The sequence below is a fragment of the Vipera berus genome (genome assembly GCF_964194415.1).
Source record: "Vipera berus genome assembly, chromosome: 1".
NCBI classification, from domain to species: Eukaryota; Metazoa; Chordata; class Lepidosauria; order Squamata; family Viperidae; genus Vipera; species Vipera berus.
The window spans coordinates 228,818,607-228,841,615 of NC_138202.1; the positions used below are offsets into that span (position 1 = coordinate 228,818,607).

A 23,009-nucleotide genomic window follows, 5' to 3' on the forward strand; every position below is an offset into this window, starting at 1 on the left:
CCTCTCAGCGGCTTTTGATACCATCGACCATGGTATCCTGCTGCGACGTCTCAGGGGGTTAGGAGTGGGAGGCACGGTTCTCCAGTGGTTCTCCTCTTACCTCCTGGGACGTTCGCAGTCGGTGTTAGCAGGGGGGCAGAGATCGACCCTGAGACCTCTCATTTGTGGAGTTCCTCAGGGATCGGTTCTCTCGCCTCTCCTGTTTAACATCTATATGAAGCCGCTGGGTGAGATCATTCGTGGTTTTGGAGTTGGGTATCACCAATATGCTGATGATACCCAACTTTTTATTTCTACCCCAAACCACCCCAGCGATGCCCTCGACGTGATGTCCCGTTGCCTGGAGGCGGTCCGGGTCTGGATGGGGAGGAACAGGCTTCGACTCAACCCTGACAAGACTGAGTGGCTGTTCGTGCCGGCATCCCGGGAAATTCCGATTATCCCATCATTGGCCATGGGGGGTGAGCTATTACCCCCCGTAGATAGGGCCCGCAACTTGGGGGTCCTTCTAGACTCACAGCTCTCTTTGGAAGAGCATATTGGAGCTGTGACTAGGAGGGCCTTTGCCCAGGTTCGCCTGGTGCGCCAGTTGCGGCCCTATCTAGACCGGGATGCCTTGCGCACAGTCACTCATGCGCTCGTGACCTCTCGTCTAGACTACTGTAATGCTCTCTACATGGGGCTGCCCTTGAGGTCCACCCGGAGACTCCAGCTGGTGCAGAATGCAGCCGCGCGAGTCGTCTTGGGAGTTTCCCGATACTCCCATGTTACACCTCTGCTCCGCGAGTTGCATTGGCTACCGGTTGCTCTCCGGGTGAGGTTCAAGGTGTTAGTTATGACGTACAAAGCCCTTCATGGCATGGGTCCGGATTACCTACGGCAACACCTGCGACCGGCGTCAACGTCCCTCCGTCCAGTGCGCTCCCACAGAGAGGGCCTCCTCAGGGTGCCGCCGATCAAAGAATGCCGATTGGTGACCCCCAGGGGGAGAGCGTTCTCTGTGGGCGCGCCAGACCTTTGGAACAGCTTACCGGTTGAGCTCCGGACGGCCCCCGACCTTCGCTCCTTCCGGCGCGATCTTAAAACATTCTTTTTCGAACAAGCTGGCCTGGTCTGACGGGATGGGGTTGGGTTTTTAAAATTAGTTTTTAACTTAATATGTATTGATTTTAAGGGCATGATGTTTAATTGGTTTTTAATGGTTTTTTAATTTTTGTATCTGATTTTTATTGTGTATTGCCCTGTTCACCGCCCTGAGTCCTTCGGGAGAAGGGCGGTATAGAAATCAAATTATTAAATTAAATTAAATTAAACTGCACAATTCACTTAAGAATGACAGTGATTGATTGATTGGCAATGCCTTGATTGGCAGTGGAAATTTTGGGCTCCACTGCAGTTGTAAGTCAAGGACTATCTGTACTTTGTCCTAAAGCCAATGCTTTTATGAGCTAGGAATTTCCTCATAAATGCCCCATCAATCTCCCAATATGGGATGATTTTGTATTGGGCAGAAGAGAAAAGCTGCCTTCATTTTTCTATTTTTCTTTTATTCTCCATTTGCAACTTTAGTGTAACCCTTGAACAATGTGTCCCTTGTATAATCATTTCCAGAAATCTGTGTAATTTTTCTCCTTGTAAGAAAGAAGATAATGTTCGGAGATGATAAAGTGTTTCTATGCTTTTTCATCAGTCGATTAAATAATAGTGTTACATATCTGTCTACATTATAAACATCAGCAATTTATTTTCATTAATAAAGGTATATTTTCTATATTTTTCTTTTTTTTTATTAAAGAGTTTTACAGAAACAAGATTTTACAATATATCCCCAAATCCCCCCCCAGCCCAAACCACCCCACTTCCCCGCCACTTCCCAGAGCTAAATACAGGATTATAGTTATAATAATCATATTCTAAATAAGAATTATCCATAATATACAATTAACCAAATTCATAATGTGCTTTAACTCCCCTTTAACATAGATACATACAAAGTACTAACACTAAGATAACAATATCCCTCTAAAATCTACTCATAAGCTAAATGGAACTTTTTAGTCCCATATTTATTCTGAATATAATCTATCTATCTCCTCCAAACTGAAATATATCTTTCCTGTGAATGATCTTTCAAATAAGCAGAAATCTTAGACATTTCTGCAAGATTCGAAACTTTAAACACCCATTCTTCTATAGTAGGCAAACTATCCTTCTTCCAATATTGTCCCACCAGTAACCGTGCTGCTGTTATCATATTCAACATCAAATTGGTTTCTTTAACATCACAATCTACATCAATACCCAATAAAAACAATTGCGCAGAAAACTTTATCTTCCTCTTAAAAATCTTTTGAATGTTCCACCAAATTTTAATCCAAAAAGCTTTTATATTTCTACAGGTCCACCACATATGAAAATAGGTGGCTTCTAAACTACCACATCTCCAACATTTAGACTGCAAGTTAGGATACATGTTAGACAACTTCTTGGGATCCAAATGCCATCTATAAAACATTTTATAAAAAATTTCTCTTAAATTTTGAGCCTGAGTAAATTTAACATTTCTGACCCAAATTATCTCCCAAATTATCTCTCCACCTCTAACGATGGGGGGTGAGGTGTTACCCCCCGTTGATAGGGCTCGCAACTTGGGCGTCCTCCTGGATTCACGGCTCAATTTTGAAGATCACATAGGAGCCGTGACCAGGGGGGCTTTTGCACAGGTTCGCCTGGTGCGCCAGTTGCGTCCCTATCTGGACCGAGACGCCCTACGCACAGTTACTCATGCGCTTGTGACCTCCCGTTTGGACTACTGTAACGCTCTCTACATGGGGCTGCCATTGAAGACCACTCGGAGGCTTCAACTGGTGCAGAATGCGGCCGCGCGAGTTGTAATGGGGGTTTCCCGATACTCCCATGTAACACCTCTACTCCGCGAGCTGCATTGGCTTCCGGTTGCCCTCCGGGTGAAATTCAAGGTGCTGGTTATTACCTATAAAGCCCTATATGGCCTGGGTCCGGGGTATTTGAGGGAACACCTGCTGCCGGCATCAAACGCCCTTCGCCCAGTGCGCTCCCACAGGGAGGGTCTGCTCAGGGTTCCGCCGGTAAGAGATTGCCGGCGGGTGACACCCAGGGATAGGGCCTTCTCAGTGGGAGCGCCTGCCCTCTGGAACCAGCTGCCGGTGGAGCTGAGGACTGCCCCCAACCTCCGATCATTCTGCCGGGGCCTGAAGACCTGGCTCTTTGAGCTCTCGGGCCCAGGCTGAGGAGAAAATTATTTTAATTGGGGTTTTTAATAGTACAGGGTTGATTTAATATTTTTTAACTTGGTTTTTAACTTTTGTATGTTTGATTTTTAATTCCCTGTGAACCGCCCTGAGTCCTCAGGGAAAGGGCGGTATATAAATGCAATAAAATAAATAAATAAATAAATAAATAAATAAATAAATAAATAATTTTCTATATTTTTCTAATCTTAAATAACTCTGCAAGAGGAGTGGGAAATTCCATAAAATTCAGGCAAAAACTCATGTGTGTCTATATCTTCCAGGTCTCTTCCTTTTCATAGAAAACGGCAGCATTGTTTCTAGGAATGCATTTAGATTTCTCCTTGTTAATCTCCGTTGTCACAGCAAATAATCTTATTAAATATCTGCTATTGATACCGGAACAAGTGAAGAAGGCATTAAAAAAAGTATTCTCCCTCAACAAACTGTTAAAATTGTTGCTACAATATGGAAAGCATCGCATTTTTGTCAAGTGCGGTTTCAACATTTGGTGCAATAAGAATATTACTAATGATTAGTCAAGATAGATTATTTTAAAATCTGCACTTGGAACCTATTTACAATCTGTTTGGTGAGCTTGTGTGAAAATTCAAAGGCTTTGGAAAAAGGTTTTCATTGAAATAGTATCAGTAATTGAACCAGATACACATAGTCCTCAACCTATGTCCACAACTGAGCCCAAAATTTATGTTGCTAAGTGAGAAATTTGTAAAGTGGATTTTGCTCCATTTTACGACTTTTCTTGCCACATTTGTTAAGTGAATCACTGCAGTTATTAAATTAGTAACACCAGTGGTGGGATTCAAATATGTGAACAATCGGTTCTCTGTGTGGATGCCACTTCCGGTAGTCCATTCTGGGCCTGGGCAACAAAAAAATTAGCTACTGGTTCTGCCAAAGTGGTGAGAACCGGCTGAATCCCCCCACTGAGTAACACTGTTGTTAAGTGAGCCTGGTTTCCCCATTGACTTTGCTTGTCATTTATTTGAGGAAATAAATGATTAGCTGCAGAAAGGATTGGTAATATTTTTGTGAGTGGCTGCGAAATAATATATAATGTACATTTGGAAGGCATGGAATAGTCCTTCATCTATTGGTCTGGATTCAGGAATGTTAACGAATAGTCTTTTCCTTTGGAAAAGTTTGGCTGTTGCTGCAAATGACTTTCTAACAGTTTGACATAACTTTCTTGAGCATCCCCAGGGTACCAATTCACATGCTTCTATACTAGTAGTACCTATGGTCAAATATTTATTCATTTAAAAACAACCAATGAACATTGTATTATTCCCTACTATTTTTTATTAGCACATGTAAGATGTTCTGTGTATAGTCACAAAATTATCTCATTGAGCTTTGTTCTTAAATAATAAAAAATGAAACAAATGCAAGTTCAAGAATATGCACAATTTTTTAAAAAAGTGTAATCCAATTATTCTTGCAAAAGCAGCATTAATTTTCAACACTGAAGAACTTTACCAAGCTAGAATGCTCTTCTTTATAAAACATTTAAAAAGTTTGTTATAGCATATGCGACAATATGAGATTAGAAAAATATTGGGTCCCCCCCCTGTATTTTCTTATTCTGCCACTTCTCTAACTCTTGAGGCAGCCATGTTAATGTGGACTGGAAAATCTGGATGATCACTGGATAGAAGGAATTACAGATAGTTGTTTAGCAACCACAATTGGTACGTCAACTCAGTTGTTAATCCAAACGGTCGCTAAATGAAATTGTGAGTAGGTTTACGATCTCATTCAATTTTCCCTTGCTTTATAGATCTCTGATGGCCATAAATGTGATGATTGGTTGTAAAGTTACTTTTTCACTGGTGTCATAAGTATGAATTGAGTATGGATTGCCTATACACTTTTTGCCGCCATTTAGTGATCATCCTGAGTTTTACATTTCAGGTATGGTAAACTAATGAATTGGGGAATCCTAGGTATCATTTTTCATGTTTGCACAAATCCTTTTAGCCATTAGATGGCACTTGGGCCTTTCTCAGTCACGACTAATTACAGGAACTAGGAACTTTGCAATCCAGATCTGGTATTACTAGAGTTACAAAATTCATTTTCTCTAGTATAAACTTTTGAGGTACCTGAAAAAGATGGCATTACAGAGATACTGTAGAGTTAACAGAGAGTTGGATTACTGAAGCACAGAGAACACACAAAAGCAATGCTCTTGTCAGACAACCTGTAAAGCCTGAATTTGGAATAAAACTCTTAAACATGTGTTTTTTCTGCAAGAGCAAAGGCCACTCCAGTAGATTAAAGGCAACATAAAATTGGCAAAGAAGAAGGATTTTTTTTAAAAAAAACCCTAATAGCCTTTTAATGACCATTTCCAGTTACGTTGATTGCTTTGGAAGAACATCAGTGCTCCTGAGCTGGGAAAGATGAATCTTGTTCCCAGCATGAGACGAAAGAACATGTCCCTTCTCAACTGAGGTGGATACTCCATTAGTTTTTGACTCAGCCAACTGTGATGAGCAATCACACCAGGACATCTCAAGCAATATGCAATAAAGCATGTAGTTATGGGGCTGAAGGACATACAAGACTTTGCTGTCCTGGCCTCCTGTGCTAATCAGAGAAACGAAAGCCACAGCAGGTATTAGAAGCTCCTGTAAGGGGCTGTTTTGGGATATGAGACTTGCTCCAGAAGGGGCATTTCCTCAGATTCGATTCCCAAGAGGGAGGAGGCATTCCAGGGGAGAAAGAAACAACTCAGTTCATATAATTTGTGTGACAGAAACAGGGTGAAGACAACCCCTCCCTAATAGTTCCCAGAATACATGCTTCACTAGATAGTAGTTTGTTTCAGTTTGGCAAGATTCTGTCTATAGGCATAGAACAATAAAGACACCTGATCGGAAGAATCACTATGTGTCTTTCTTGATTTTTGGAGCCTGACAAGAATGACCTTCGCTTGATTTGTCCAAGGACCATAGAATCACAGCCCTGTCAGGCAGGTTATGATTTTTAAAAAAATATTTATTTGTATTCCGCCTTTATTATTTTTACAAATAATTCAAGGCAGCAAATATACTTAATATTTCTTCCTCTACCTATTTTGCCCACGACGACCCTGTGAGGCGAGTTGGGCTGAGAGAAAGAATAATTAGCCCAAGGTAACCCAGCTGGCTTTCATGACTAAGGAGGGCCCAGAACTCGTCATCTCCACCGCTTTCTGTCCAGGGGCATTTCTAATGGGCAGACTTTAAAAAAAAAATCAAGAAGATTGCTCATGAATCCATTTGATGGAATACAATACCCACAGTGACTTCCTCCACCCCACTGAAATTCTCCTAAAAGCTTTAGCAATGGACTAATGCGTCTCGTATTAACAACAGCTGTGCACTTGCGGTATGCTGACAGAGATGTGCCCAGCAGGTAAATGGCCATGGATTTAAAGCTATCAATTACATTCCCTACCAAGTATACTCTGGTTTGAACAGGGGATCTTTGAGGGCCTATGTTCCCGACTTCATTTCCTCCTCAGAAATGAAACCTTTCCATAAGGTGAAATTAGAGTGACCTTTGATTCATTGCCACAACATGAATGATCAACTCAAATTCATTCATTTAACCTTCCAGATATCTGTTTTTAACACCAGTATAATGTAAGAGCCAAGAAAGCCCACTTATCTGTTGGAAACATGCAAATATGATCCCTGGTGTGCCTGCTGTTTTATGGAGATGAGAGCCCTGTTAGAAGGTGTGTTCTGTGAAAGTATCTTTAAACCCCCATCAAAATTTGATTAAAGGCCCTCAGCTAGAATAGGGACCTTGACATTGTCCTTCCACAGTGAGCAGCAGATCTCGTAACATATTGAAGAAGCACGAGATGGCTTGAGAATGAATAAGCACGTATATCAAGTGTACACTATATGCAAATTTAATGCAAATTGCCCTTTTCCTTTGTGAAAATGTATTTTAATCTCCCAAAGATATGCAAAGTGCCCACCATTCGTGTAATCACACACTATGTCTGCCGATTCATCCACAAATACATAATGGGAACAAGGAGGAGTTTCTGCCACATTCCAGATCTCCAAATGACAGCAAAGAAGCTGAAAGCCTCTCTAAAAATCTTTGCTGCCATCTACTGACCACCTGGAGTTTTGAAGTCAGGATTGATCATCCCAGCGTTACTAATTTCTCATCTAGTTTCTCAACAGGAAACTTTAAAATTTTATTAATGTACTTCAGCAAAACATCAGGTGGCAATTGTCTTGTTACCATACTGACTTTGTTAGAAACCGTCCTGCGACCTTCCCAATATTGTGTGATGCCTCGTCATAAATTAATCCACCCCTTGCGGCACATACCTTATCCATGATGAGTAATGACCCAGCAGGTTTCCAGAAATAGACTTTAAATGATACAAATGCTGCTTCACTCTACAGATCCAGCTGCCATTAAATAAACTGAAAGAAAGTGGCAATGATAAATTTGCAATCTGGCAAGGAAGTGAACAGGAACACTGATATTTTCTCTCATTGACCAGCAAAGCCAAGGAATATCTGGAAGGGGAAAGGAACATTCTAAAAGGGAGATTCTTTTGCCTTCGCTAGCTAAATCAAGGGGAGGGGGGGGAGGGTTCCTGTCCTCTAGGACAGGGGTCTCCAACCTGTGGGCCATGGCCCACTACTGGCCTGTGGCCTATTTGCAACCGGGCCACGAGTGGCTGGCTGGCGCACGCGTCTGCATGCACAGCTCCACTCACGCAAGCATAATGGACGGTCAGGGCCCTGCTCATGTGAGCATCATAGGTGCTCAGGGCCTCACCTGCACAGGTTGTGAATCCTTGTGGCCCCACTCGCATGAGCGCTCAGGGCCTCACTTAAGCAAGTGTTGCAGGCGCTTGCAACCCCACTAACACAATAGATGCTCAGTGCACACACACATGCCTGCCCCTCCCACAAAACCATCCCCATTCCACCCTCCACCCTCCAGGCCACCAACATGGAAAGGTTGTGGAACTCTGCTCTGGGGAAGATGTCACCTGGAGGTTAAACCAGGTCAGCTTGGGAAGGACTTTTGGTTTCATTTAAGACTGTAAAGGAAGTCTCTTCACATCTGAAAATGGAACTCCTGAGCAGTTTAGGAATTGTGGAGTCCTTGGTGCTCTCTGAGCTTGGTGGTCTTCTTGCGGACAATTCATTATCAAACTAGGTAACATCATCGGTATCAATGAGTGTGGGGTTTACTGCTTATTTACATACAGTAGCTTGCCCTTCCAGCACTAGTAGTGATGTTACCTCATCTGGTAATGAAATGTCTGCAGGAAAACAACCAAGCTTAGAGAGTACCGAGGATCCTCCAGTTCAACCCTTAGCTACAAATATTCCCTTCTATCAGTTTAGAAGCAAATTCAAAGAAGGAAACAGTAATTATTTTAAAGTACACGTCTCCATTGAACAAAGTCCTCCCCTGCCCAGGAACGTAGCCTCTCTCAGTATCTACTCAGATGTAATCCTGACCAAGTGCTGTGGGACCTTCTCCAAGTTAAGTAGATATGGAATTGCAGCTTAAAGGGCATTTAGGGTACAAAACAACAGGAGGTTTTAACTTTTTTAATTTTTTATTAAAATACTTAAATAAAACAGCTAAATATAGAGTAGGCAATTATCTGTCACTGTACTGACTGTTAAAAACTGTTCAGTGGGCTTATTGGTGTTATAAAATAGCTTCTTTCAAATATGAATCTGGGGAGGGAGGGAGGGAGGGAGGGAGGGAGAGAGAGAGAGAGAGAGAAATGCAAGCAGGCCTACTGTAAATAAGACTTCTCAAGTTTTGTTTCAGGTCTGGAGATCAAAAAGGGTCATTCTGTGAGCTGCAGTTTACAAATCTCTTAGGCTTTGTACTTGACCCAGTTTCTACACTCAGATGGCATTCCTTATTGATACTGAAGAACTCCCAGTGCAGAATCTCTACTTCAAACCAGGACAAGGAGGCAAAGGGGCCTTTTCAATCCTTTTCTTCCACCTGCATTTGTCATAACTGGAATCGGGGTCTACTTGTGACAAGAGGAAAGTTTTTATGAATGCCAGTGGGAACTTCTCCGTGCAAGCAACAGGGGACCATGAGAAAAATACATGAGAAAAATTAAAATGGAGAATTTTTTAAAGTCAATTTGCTGAATGCTGTTTAACCTTTTCCTTTCAAAAGTTAAGTTAACTTGGCTTATTTATTCCTGGAATTAACAACAAGGAAAAAAATATTCATCAGTAATTGGTGGTATGTAAGGGCAAAAAATTGGAATATCTCATGTAAATGTACAAATACTAAACAACAGGTGTTACAACGCTGCATTGGGTCTATTAAAGTGCCAATATATTAAAACACAAGCACAAGTATCAAGAATGATTTAATGATTAAACACAAAACATAAGAATGCAGGTATTTCTGACAAGCTAAGGTTTTTTTTATTTCTAGCACACACATATTTAGACAGCATATTTTGTTTGAATGGTAAAGCTGCTGTATGAAATATGTGAAAACTTTGCAAATCAATAACTAGAAACCAAGACATGTACATATAAGTCTTGAGAACATTAAACACACACACAAAGTAAATCAGTGCTGTCTTATTCAGAAACAAGGGGGGAGGGATGCGTAGGAATTGACTGAAGAAACAAATCAAATCTGCAAAGACTAACCCTTAGTCTCAAACATTAGCTGTATGAGAACATGGTAAACTCATATCTGTATAAATATAAAATCATAAAACTCTTTTAATATATAAACTTGGACAGACAAGGATGGAGGGAATGGCTTGATACAAAGTACAGATTAGCATGTTAACAGATTAAAGCGCCACCATTTTACACAGTATATTTCTTTACAGATACCTGCTTATCAACCAACACTGTAAATATCTCTGTGTGGTTTGTGTGTGGGAGGGAACCATTACAACAGAGATTTCAACAAGCATTTCCAAAGTAAATGTCCAATGACACAAGGAACCAGAGAAGAAATGGATGGAAGGAAACAAACCTCATTTTGTTCCAAGAATTTTTCATATAACTATAGTCTGACATGAGCTAACTCAACATTCTGAAAAGGCAAAAGCTGGAAAACATTTACTAGAGGCACATTTCTAAAGTCAATGAGTTGGATCCAAGAGTTGCTTGTGTGAATGGAAGGATTCCTATTTGCACTGGGGCAGATCCCCCATTTTGCAGAAAAGTTTCCCTATACAGACGTAGCCTTCTCTGCCCTACGCTATTCATTCTCAAGTATACTCCGGCTTCAATACTGCAGAGGAAGGGGGGAAGCCAGGGTTCATCCCAAAGTTTTGTTAAAAGTTGCAATAACAACCGATTGGCAAAAAACTAGGAAAAATGGGGGCAAATGCTAGATTTACCCAGGAATAGCTTTGAAGTGTGGTTGAAATAATGCTGTCCGTCATGCTCAACACCTGCAATTTTCAGAGATCTGCTTTGTAATTTAATCAAGAGCCCTTTCCTTGGCTCGCTATGGTCCAACCTGAAGACTCATTCTATGGTTTTTCAAGTGAGGAAAAGACAGGGCGATGAAATGGGAAAAGAACGAGCTGTGCCTTCCTCAACAGGAAGAGAAGAACCCACAGCTGGTTTCATCTCAGATGTTGTCTGTCGTTTTAAAAGGAAACAGCAACGTTTTCAGGATGCAACACTGGGAACGTTTGGTGGGAGAAAGATAGCAGGCCAGCCTCCCCAACCATCCCGCAATGCTTAAGAGAGTCAGCATCCCATTCTAGACACTGCCAAAGCAAACGCAAAGTTTCTGTGACTTATTAAAAGTTAATGGAGAAAAATAAATTACTCTTAAAAGGTGAACTGCTGCAGGCTTGTTACAAGAAAACAAGAAAAAGAGCAAGTCCTGACCAAACTAAATGGCCATTTTATTTTTTTAATATTTTTTTTTTAGCACTGGTGTCATTTCAAACAGAGCATATATAGAGGCGTGAGCGCCTTTGAGTGTCATGGCAGACAGCCCACTGCGTCTCTCTCTTGATTTGCGAAAGGAATTAAACAACGCTGCACCTCGGCTGAAAGAGATGCCTCCCTCAAAACGGGCTGCACACATACTGCGCCAATGGTACGGGTGAAGGGTTTAACAGGGGATTTACCTTGGCTTTCTGGGTATCACCTGTACCGTAGATAGACATTTTTATATTCTACACATGAAAATAGCCATTTGTAAAAATGGTCATTAAGGAGATCGCATCATTGGTATGGAAATATAATCCCTCCACAGGAAATGAGGCTGTACGCTTGAAGATGTGGGGAGACCCTCACACATATGTATGTGAACTTTTCATCAATGACCCTGTGTGCTTCTCTGTTTGGTATCCATACTAGGGCCATAAAATGCCATTTGAGAAGCTGCTCCCTTAGAATGAAACAGTTCCATACATTTTCAAACTGGTAATTAGATTTTAGGCCCTGCTTTTATTTTGATTTAAGGCATGTGTGTTTTAAACTACTGGAAAAAAAAAGAACTGAATTTTGTCATACAAATTACAGTAACATGCACTATCTACAATTAAAAATATGAGTCTGAATTACACTTTTGGAATTGTGAATCCTAATTCAGCACCTATTATTTTGACTAGTAAGGCAACAGCAGTGTCTGTCATACTACAATAACACCACCTTCCACATTTTATGCTTCAGCCTATGATCATCCAGGATTATCAACATCATCAACTTTAGCTTATGGACAGTTTCTAGGATGTTTTGCACTGGTTAAATCCTACATAAATCGACACTATTCTAGGCAGGAATAGTTACAGTAGCTGTCAAGAGTTATCAGTGCACAACACACATTGTGCTTACAATCAGATTTTGTTGTTGTTGTTGTTGCCTGGGATATCAGAATAGTTTTTCAGTTTGGTCTTCAATCCTTCCTTTGTTTTATTTGCTTCACATTGTTCCCAAAAGAAGAAAAGCTATTTGTGTGCCCATTCATAGCAGCTGCGGATCCATTCTGATATTCTTTCCTTCTGGAGGCTGCTTTTTTGTTGTAAGTCTTTAAAACAAAAATCACAAACACACAAAGAGACAGGTCACTAATAGCTTTTGCCACAGGACCAAAGAGAAGGGGGAAAAAATCAGGGTTTTTTTTTTAAATTACGTTAAGTACCTTCCTCTACTCAGATTGCCTTAAGGGGCAGAGTCCGATTTGTGATCAGAATTAAAGTTTGCTCAAACTACAGTCTCCTGTACAGTAATAAAAAATAAACTCTAGTCTAGATTATTGCAAAATGTGAACAGAACCTTCTCTTCATACAGCCTAAGGGTAAGGGGGATGCTCGTGCTCATTCAGTGCTCCTAATTCCGGGGAGATCCAAAGGTACTCCTTACTAAATTCAAGAAATTATCATCATCCTAAATTTGGGACACAGAACCAGGCTGAATTGAAACAACTTAAGATCCCCACCAAACTAACAAATGGAGGGGGGGGGGGGAAAGAGACAAACCATGTCACACTTACTTAAAAAGATCCATTTAATTAGATCACTGTATAATCTTTTAGAACAATATTTAGTGCATTCTATAGCAGAGTCCCCAACCCCTGGGCCATGAACCATTTGAAATCGGGCCATGGAAGGGGCGGGCAAGCGCATGCATCCCCACTTGTGCAAGCAGTGGGTGAGTGCTTGGCCCCTCCATTTGTGCAGTGCCCATCACTCACGCAAATGGAGCTGCACGCACGTGTGCTTGCCCACTGCTTGTGCAAACACATCCCTTCTCCCTTACCCCTGCCAATCCACAAAGCCAGAAAGGTTGGGGAACTCTGTTCTATAGTACCTTTTCAGATGCCTACTAGGACTGTGCAATGTTTTATATTTGAAGGCCAAAAAGTGCTTTGAGCCTATGGGGTCACAAAAGTAGCCCTGCTTATAATTTATTAAAACAACTGTCTTTTCCTGGGATGACTCAGCAATCCTGAAACTGGGAGAAGGCATAATTGGCTTAAGGATCCATACAAAAATGCATAGAATGAAAGACTCTCTCATATTAAAATCCAACTGTCCACAAATTTAAGAAGCACGTTTTGATGCATGAGCCCTTCTAGCAATTTTTTTTTAATACTGGTGATGGCCATCCCACTCCTCTTTTTCTGGAAAATACCTAACTTAACTTACCTGGACATAGAAATTTGCGAAAAGGATAATCAAGGAGATCATATAACCAATTTGGAAGTATAACCATCCCATAGGGAAGGAACAAGGCCAAATGACCCCACAGGTTGTCTGGATGATTGTCAGAACAAATTGTATCTATAGGGTAAGAGGAGAAAATGGTTATTTAAGGAAACAGCAAATGCTGCAGTAGCCAAGCAGAGCGGGAATCAATCACAATCGATCACAATCCTACTGTATGCTCTTATTAAAATCTGCACCACAACTTCCAGCCATTCCGTAAGGCTAACTGGGAGGTTGATACTTCTGACATTCAATTAAATTCAAGAAGTACCAAAAAGATAAAAGTGACTTTTGTGCAAATGAGCAGTGCTTAAAGATGAGTCTCAAGGTATCATTTTGAAATTGCTACAGAAACTGGAAAGAAGCTGAGCAACTGCCTTCAAGAGTGAGATTAGCATGGCAATGTTTGACCAACAAGTTGGCTGGTCATAGTTCCTCCAACAGGCCGGAAACAGTGAACATGTTGAAAGTGGCCCACTTGACAGTGCCATCATCAAGATCTCTGTGCTTATTGCAGTACAGGTAGTCCTCAATGTACAGCCATTCGTTTAGTGACCGTTCGAAGTTATAATGGCACTGAAAAAAGGGACTTATGACCATTTTTCACACTTATGACTGTTGCAGCATCCCCATGGTCACGTGATCAAAATCCAGACCCTTGGCAACTGACATGTATTTATGATGGTTGCAGTGTTGCAAGATCACCTTTTGCAACCTTCTGACAAGCAAAGTCAATTGGGAAGGCAGATTCACTTTACAATTGTGTTACTAACTTAACAACTGCGGCAAGAAAGGTTGTAAAATGGGGCCACACTCACTTAACAACTGTCTCACTTAGCAGCAGAAGTTTGGGCTCAATTGCGGCTGTACGTTGAGGACTACCTGTATGTCAAATGGAACTCTTCCGTTGTACGTGCCTTTGTATGCGTACTAAAGGGTGGGACATAGACTGGAGCTTCTGCACCTGCTAAAAATTGCTGTGAAAATTAAAGAATAGGGCAGTCTACTGAACTTTTCTTCTCTTGGACAAGAGTCCCCACAGCCCTGCTATCAGCTCATACGATGAATTTGGATACATTAACATTTATTACAATGTACTAATACAGTCCACAGCTAAGATTGGGGTTAAGGCAAACAAATTTAACTACAATCAGAAACCAGGAATTTTAGTTAGCATACAAGCCCCGTGGCCATATGTGTTAAGATCTCATATAAACTTATAAATGTTTGGTTCTTTCCAAAAAGAACTTGCTCCTATTTGTTGAAAAAAGCAACCACAGTTCACTGCAACTCACCAGCTGTCCCTGAGTGATGTATTTCTTCCACCAGAGATATGGACGCATAGATGGGATAGCAGATAGTCCATAGTAGGAATACATGAGGACATGAATAAAACTGTTAAGAGTGGCCCCAAAATACGCTATGGGTTGTAAGGAGAGAAGGGAAAATGTAGTGATGAAATGTATCGCTCTAAATAAGTTATAAAATTAATATCTTACAAACATTTGAAACTTAGTCCAAGATTAGAATAAAATTAAAACCTGGAAACACTAAGGAAAGGTGGTGTAATGTCATCTCTGAATTTAATTATAAGAGATTTCTCCCAAAGCTACTTAAGAGTGTGGTTTCTAGGGAATGCCACAAATTGTAATAGCACCGACTTTGTTTATAGGCCGTAATTCAGCTGTACACATCAACATTTATTGCAATCAGTAGTCAATCTACATAACCACGGAGATAGAAGAGGCATCTATTTACATCATACTTTGCATCTAAGCATTTACTACCAAAAATGAATGAACTTTAAATGCACAGTGACCGTTTCCTCATCTCTCTCATTTGCTAACCTGGTGCAAACAGATGGAAGTTATTTCCTGCAAGCGCTGCGGGCATCTGATGTTAACAGTATGGAAGCCTCCACGCTGCATGAACATATAAATGATAACATGTCTGTATGTGTGACATTAATGTAGAGCTGCTACTGCAGGGAAAAGCTTTTTGATAGCTTCTGCCCGGCGTTGTTTCGGACAGTTTGGTACCTATTTCCAATTGGTAACTCAGAACATCTAGCACAGTGCAAGTTGGCAGGGGACAAACATCTGGCAACATACAAAGCTAAACAAAATAAGACAAAGAAGTAGCAATCAAGGAGAAAAGGTAACTTAGTGAAGGAATTAATCAATCAGCCTCACCTTTGGTGACTTGAGAATAAAAGAAGTTTAACCAAATTAACCACAGCTTCGACGATTGTCATTATAAGCCTTATAAACAATTAGAAACAAAACCCTTTCAATCTAGTGAATTAACAGAAGGCATATATAGGCAAATGTCTACGGAGATTCTCAGCCATCTAGGTCATAGTTATCCCAAAGATGCGTTTTCACGAGGCAACTGGACTTTCTTGTTTTTCTTTGAAGACATTTCACTTCTCATCCAAGAAGCTTCTTCAGCTTCTCATTTTCCTCACCATCCAGTCAGAGCTGAAGAAGCTTCTTCGATGAGAAGCGAAATGTCTTCAAAGAAAAAAAAAAGAAAGTCCAGCTTCCTCCTGAAAAAGCATCTTTGGCATATATAGTCAGTCCTCAAATTATGAACTTTCATTTAGTGACCATTTGAAGTTAGAGCAGCACTGAAAAAAGTGACTTATGAGTATTTTTCACACTTACGACCGTTGTAGCATCCCCATGGTCATGTGATCAAAATTTGGGTGCTGGGCAACTGGCATGTATTTATGACAGTTGCAGTGTCCCGGAATCATGCGATCACTTTTTCCAACCTCTTGATAAGCAAAGCCAATGGGGAAGCCAGATCCACTTAATAACCGTGTTACTAATTTAACAGTTGCAGTGATTCACTGAACTCCGGCAAGAAAGGTTGTAAAATGGAGCAAAAGTCAATAGCTGTCTTGCTTAACGCCAGAAATTTCAGGCTCAATTCTGGTCATAAGTCAAGGACTATCTGTACACATGCAATCTTTTTTTAAAAATGAAACTCTTCTAGATTTATACTCGTGTATATGTATGTACAGTATCACAGACACACTGATCATCTCCCATCCAGAGGCCCAAGAATACTTACAGTGGCCACAAGGCACCCAGTTCATAACAAACCACCAAATATTCAACATAGTCGTATGGTGGTACACATGAAGAATGGTGATTTGGTAGTTATTTTTTCGTAATATAAAGAAGAAAGTATCCATAAATTCGATGAGCTTTGAGAAGTAATACCACCAGAGGACCCGTATAATCTGGTAAGAGGAGAAATAGTTCAGATGTTTTGATCCACAGACATGTAAAATAAAACTCGGGGGCATTTTCTCTGCCTCAAAGACAGGTGCTAGTTGGGCAAGATCCTAGTGCAGGGGTCCCCAACCGCCGGTCTGTGGACCAGTACCGAGCCACGGCATGCCAGCAACCAGGCTGCGCAAGCAAAGCCCCATCCGCAGGATGTAGGCAGCACACAAATCCATGCCCCCTCCGATCCACGGAAAAACCTCTCTCCATGTACCCGTTCCCTGGTGACCAAAAGGTTGGGGACCTCTGTCCTAGTGGATCAAGTGCTCCTTCTGATCCACTGTCTGCTAGAGCAGTGTTTCTCAAGCTTCACAGCTTGAAAAAGGGTGAACTTCAACTCCCAGAATTCGCTGGCTGGGGAATTCTGGGAGTTGAAGTCTACCGATCTTCAACCTGCCAAGGTTGAGAAACCCTGTGCTAGACCACGGCCTCATTCAATAGTGTTCTGGGCTTCCAAACACAGGACCATTTCACGGCCAGGTGTTCAATCTTTCCTGTTCAAAGGAAAGAGAGGTGGCTCTACTGTGCAGTCCAAACACTTTGGGCATGTCTGAAGCAGCTACTTGATTATAGGTATAAAACTGAAGCTGTGACTGAAGTAGAAGACGCTATAATTTTATGCTTATTAAACTGTAGCTCAGGTGCATCAAAACTCACAAGGGAAATGTTTAATCCTCACATTGCTACAGAGATCCCTGAACAATCTGAGCAAACATGAGTTAAGGCTATTGTATTCCCTAAGCTTTTGCCAGGTTGGAGAGACTGAGGTCCAGAAGAAGGTTGATTATGAAGGGAGAGAACGAGTTTTGAGCAAGCTACAGAGAAGCTTATTATGAAATAGCAAGCTAGCCTGTTTCGGTAGCCCATGTTGATATCTGACTCAATTAAAACTAAGTTACAAGACAAAGAATAATTAGACTGAAGAATTTACAAACAAAAGCAAGAATTAGGTGAGAAAATTAACCCCCCCTTCCAACAATACAATGGGTAGCTGATGGAAAGAAGTCTTTTTGGCTGAAACCCCAGAATAAAGAATGCAGTACAAACTTTTAGGGAAAGCCTCAAGACTAATTTCTTTTCCCTGGCATTATCCAGGATTATGAATGTTTTAGGCTCAATTGTTGGGGAATTTTGCAATTTTAGCATTTTAAGGGATATGCCCTTTGTTACTGTTACTAGCTTTCAGTAAGTTGTGATGTGTATTGCTTGCTCATTTCTTCCTAATGTTACAAAATTAAGATAAATATATTCTGTGGGTTATTAAATCTATCGCTACGTAAGAGGCACCTGGCATAACCTAAAGCAGAGAATTAACCATTAGCTCTCTTCATTTCGATGTTTTAGAAGTTTTTTTTAAACAAATTGCACGACCACCCCGCTCTCAAGATTGCACAATCTCATTTTTCCTACTTAAGAGAAGCACGTCAACACCTGATTATGAAAAGAAAGAAATGGATGGGACTGAGTCTCGAACTACCGGAGAGTTTCAGATTAAGAGGTCAACCACTACAGAGTCTTGAAAAGCTTTTCATTCCTTTTGCATGCAATTCTTCTAGAGCCACACTGATAGATTATTGGGGTTGGTTACCTGTGGGTTCCAAAACCTATTCAGTCACAAAATTGCCTTTTGAACACTACAACTCTCAATACAGTTGTATCATTTGACATACTCCCTTCTGTATGATACAATACTGTTTGGACGAAAGGCAGGATAAAGATGCTCAATTCAAATGTAAATTATACGAGTCAGATAATTCTTAGTGAATAATTTAATTTGGGAAGAAGTTCTGAACTGATACTTCCCTGTTACTGTGACACGAAAAAGAGAGGTCGACAGGCTTGGCTCCTTTGCTGACACCAGGTACATAATAGAAATGGGGAGGACAGACAGATTTATAGAACTCTAAATTGTTCTGGGTCTAAGCAGAATATAAGACTCTAAACTGTTCTGGCTCTAAGCAAAAATTTGGCAAAGCAAAAGGATTCAGACTGCGAATCAATCTAAAAATTCCTAAACAGAGTTTTTGCACATTTTTTCAAAAAAGGATAATGGTACTGAAATTTCAAAACAATACCTGCTGAAATGATCACATGATGTTGATCAGATTACAACTGGAAAGTGCATATTTCAATGTTGCAGACAATGGCTTATATCCAAGTTCCATCTTAGCCTGTTTTGAGGTGCTCATTTTAAAAATGAGGTTAAAAAATAGCAGTACTCAGTGATTATCTACAGCCTCCAAAGAACCATTAGGCTCATATCAATGATTCCTCTAAATGCCATATCAGATTAAAGGAGACTTTAAAACCTCACAAAATAAAGGCTAAACGTTTCAAATAGATGAGGTTGGTCTACTGATTCCTGGAATTGCTATTGAAATTGAAAGTCTAAAAATGTATTTTATTACAATTATTTTTAGTCTGACTTTTAGAATAGAGCCCTGCCAAGGAGACACGTAGAAAAAATGATAAACACTAATGATAGCAATTGCAAGCAATTACAAGCAGCCTCAAATTACAATTTAAGAAAAATTCAAGACTAAATGGAGAAGCAGAAAACAAGTTTGAACTTTAGAATGGAATGGAATGGATTCAGGGGTGAAGACTGGACGAAACATATGAGCTCCCAATGGAAGTTCATCAGTCCTCAAGAAAAACTCAGCAAGGGTTGCTCAAACTTTATGACCTATCTTTTCATCCTTAAAAAACAAACAAAGAAACAAAAACCCTTACAAAATATGGAAGACTATTTTCTTTCGAGCAATTAATCTACAAAACAGACAAATCAGAAGTGGAAATCAGAAGAGCATATTCCAAAGGAGAGCAAGATGGGCGTTAAAAGCATCTTTCCTAAAGTGAATCATGTCGACAACACTTCGGAGGTATTAATTAGGATGTATTCCCCATTTCTGCAACACAGCCAAACTTTTATGAACTCACTCGTTAGATTTTTTGCTATTTAACTCCCTGCCACTAGTTCCAAGTACTGTTCCATTTGAAGTGTTCCATGCAAATACCTGTTTTTTTCTTTTAAATCAGAGGCGCACTACGAAACCGAAGAGCTTGAAAATGAAGGAGTAACACCTGAATTTCTAATGCATTCCCTGCAGGTTTTCGGGGAATGGTATTATGTTCAGGCAGTATATTGTGAGCAAAGGCAAATTGTAAGAAGGGATTTCACATTTTAAAAAGGGCTATTATTTTCAACTGCAGACTTACTTAGAGTTGCTGTTTAAGAGAGTTTTCCTTATAACAAAAATCTTTCTGGGTAATCAGAAACAATTCCATATCCTATTTCTTGTAGGAAAGACAAAATAAATGGTTCCAATGATGGTGTTTTTGCTCTAAACACTTTTGCAGGTGAAACATTCATTCGTGTTGTTATCTGGAAGGCCCAGGTTCCATTCCTCACCCAGCCTTAAAACACTAAATAACCTATCAAGCCCTTCCATCCAAGTTGGATTCATATGGTTGTTAGGAAACTGGGGTGCTTAAAGCCATTTACTAATAATACATATAACTATTTACTACTATTACTACTACTATTACAATTTCACTTCAAAGGTAAAATTACCCTTTAAAAAAACCTATACAGTATATTTTTGAATTAAAAAAAGTAATAAATTAATTAAATCAGTAGATTTAGAGTGTAGTACCAGCCAGGTCATATTGCTCTTTAAGCAGTCAGTTCTGACTTTTTCCCCCCTGTTAATTTATAAAAACAAACCAAGTGAGTTTTATTGCAGACTACTTTACCTACTTCTCCTACATCAATAAGCCATGATATATTAGTAAATCTTTCCCATGCAAGAGCCACACCCATCTACCATCCTGGCTGAACGAAGAGAGATCAAGTTATTATTGTTCAAGGCCTATTATGGGTTATATTACTGGTAAACCCTTGCTAGCTTGAACAATGAAAAAAGAAATCCCACATACACCTTCTGCAAATGTTTGCCTTCCAACTCTTAGGACAAGTCTTCATTTAGAGAGATTTGCACAAGCGTCGCTTCCTTTTGCAAAGCGTTAGCAGGCAATCGAAATTAAAGGCTCGGTCGCCTTTTCCGACGGATGATTCAGATAAAGCATGACCTCAGCCATGCTAGCTGGAATTGGAGGAGTGGATTCTCAGCACATTTGGAAAACATGAGGTTGAGAGGGCAGAGCTTAGAAGAGCATCCTTCCCAGGCAAGCACGCTCACACCTGTAGGAAGTGTCTTCTTCCAAGAGATAAAATAAAGCAGCAGAGGCAGCTTGGGACGTTACCTTCATATCAGCTTCCCCTCCACTGTGTGTATCCTGGCAGAAGAAATTGTATCCTCCTTCCCATACGCCAGTCACCAGCTAGTGCAAAACAAACATTTGGTCAGTAGACAGCAGGCGTTTACAAAGTGATACCCGTCAAAGCTTGAAAGAATCCAAATCATATCCAAGACAACCCAGAAAAAGCACGAGGGGGGTAGACCTACCCCATGCAGGTACTGCTCGACTGACCGAAGTTACAACGGCAATGAAAAAAGTGACTTATGACTGTTGCAACATCCCCACGGTCATATGATCAAAATACAGACGCTTGGCAATTGGTTCATATTTATGATGGGGTCATGTGACCTTCTGATTGGATAGCCAGATTCACTTAACAACCATGTTACTAACTAAACAACTGAGTGATTCACTTAACCAGAAAGTGGAAAGAAAGGTCATAAAATGGGGTCAAAATTCACAACTAATGTCTTGCTGAGCAACATAAATTTTGGGGCTCAGTGGTGGTTGTAAGTTGAGGACTACCAGTAAAGCAGGGAGATTCACCTTTTCTCTATCTTTCTGCCACACCTTCTCGTTCTTTTCCCCTCTGAAGAGCAGCTGAAGGAAGGGCAAATAATCCTTGCAAAGTCTGAACTGGTACTCACAAAAACCTTCTGATATTACATGGAGGAAGAGGCCAAAGACAATCTGAGGGAACACCTGCTGCCGGCATCAAGCTCCCTTCGTCCAGTGCGCTCCCACAGGGAGGGTCTTCTCAGGGTGCCACCGGTAAGAGATTGCCGGCGGACGACACCCAGGGTTAGGGCCTTCTCAGTGGGTGCGCCTGCCCTTTGGAACCAGCTGCCAGTGGAGCTGAGGACTGCCCCTGACCTCCGTTCATTCCGCCGGGACCTGAAGACCTGGCTCTTCGAGCTCTCTGGCCCAGGCTGAGAATTCTAATTTTACTTTTAATCTTAATTTTAACTGGGGTTTTACTTATGCAGGGACGAATATAATTTTTTTTAATCTGTTTTTAACTTTTGTATCTCTGTTTTTTAATCACCCTGTAAACCGCCCTGAGTCCTTCGGGAAAGGGCGGTATATAAATGTAATAAAATAAAATAAATAAAATAAAATAAATTCCCCACTCAAAGGTTGGAATTAAATAAGCTTTAGGATATTCAAGTTATTTAATATTAAAATATTCCATTTCTTATACATAAGTCTTTTATGCTTCAGATGCCTGTGGTCAAACAGGTTCTGATAGTTTCCAAAATGTGTAAGATTGCAACATTCTGGTTTACCAAAAGCAAAGAAGAAATAGGAACACACCACAATTAATTCTCACCTTTTCAAACACGCAATTTGGTATGTCAATGTGATACAGGTTTCTCTTATCTCTGAGCAGAATAAGAGTTTATACTCTAATCCAGGGGTGTCAAACTCAATTTCATTGAGAGCTGCATCAGCATTGTGGTTGCCCTCAGGGGGCCGGGCGGGTGTGGCCTGGGTGGGCGTGGCCTACTGGGTGGGCGTGGCTAAAGTGCATATGGCCTACTGGGTGGGCATGGCCAGCTCTACATCGTTCGCATCAAGGGTGCCTATGGGGGCCTGGGCAAGAGTGGGACAGATCTGAGGGTCTCTGGCTGGAGGAGGGTCTCTGGGCCAGGGCCAAGGCAGTGGGGGCCGTTCCCTGTTTCCAGGATGGCTTCGGGGGCCACATAAAACCACTTCACGGGCCGGATCTGGCCCCTGGGCCTTGTGTTTGACATGTCTGCTCTAATCTATTCTTCTGTTAATGCCTCCCATTAACCTTCTGTTTTAGGTTTCCTGGCTGATTTGCAAGGGGGGGATGCGCGTATGTGCACTTGCAGTCCAGTTTGGGCAGTCCAGTTCTGAACAGCTCACAGCTGTGGACAACAGCCCAGGGCTTGGGGACCCCTGGTATAGCTGACAGTTTGTGAAACC

The 23,009-nt window shown here is 41.0% G+C and overlaps 1 protein-coding gene across 1 annotated transcript in view; it reads right to left on the reverse strand.

Moving 5' to 3' along the window:
* Positions 1-9,665: 9,665 nt before the first annotated feature.
* The window catches only part of ELOVL5 (ELOVL fatty acid elongase 5), a 74,740-nt gene continuing 61,396 nt past the window's right edge, over positions 9,666-23,009 (reverse strand). The window contains exons 4-8 of the mRNA XM_081313441.1: positions 21,063-21,140; positions 16,579-16,750; positions 14,796-14,920; positions 13,441-13,575; positions 9,666-12,320 (exon numbers count right to left, since the gene is read on the reverse strand). Of these exons, the coding sequence (XP_081169567.1) occupies positions 12,189-12,320; positions 13,441-13,575; positions 14,796-14,920; positions 16,579-16,750; positions 21,063-21,140 (642 nt within the window). The 3' untranslated portion in view covers positions 9,666-12,188. The remainder of the gene's footprint in view (positions 12,321-13,440; positions 13,576-14,795; positions 14,921-16,578; positions 16,751-21,062; positions 21,141-23,009) is intronic.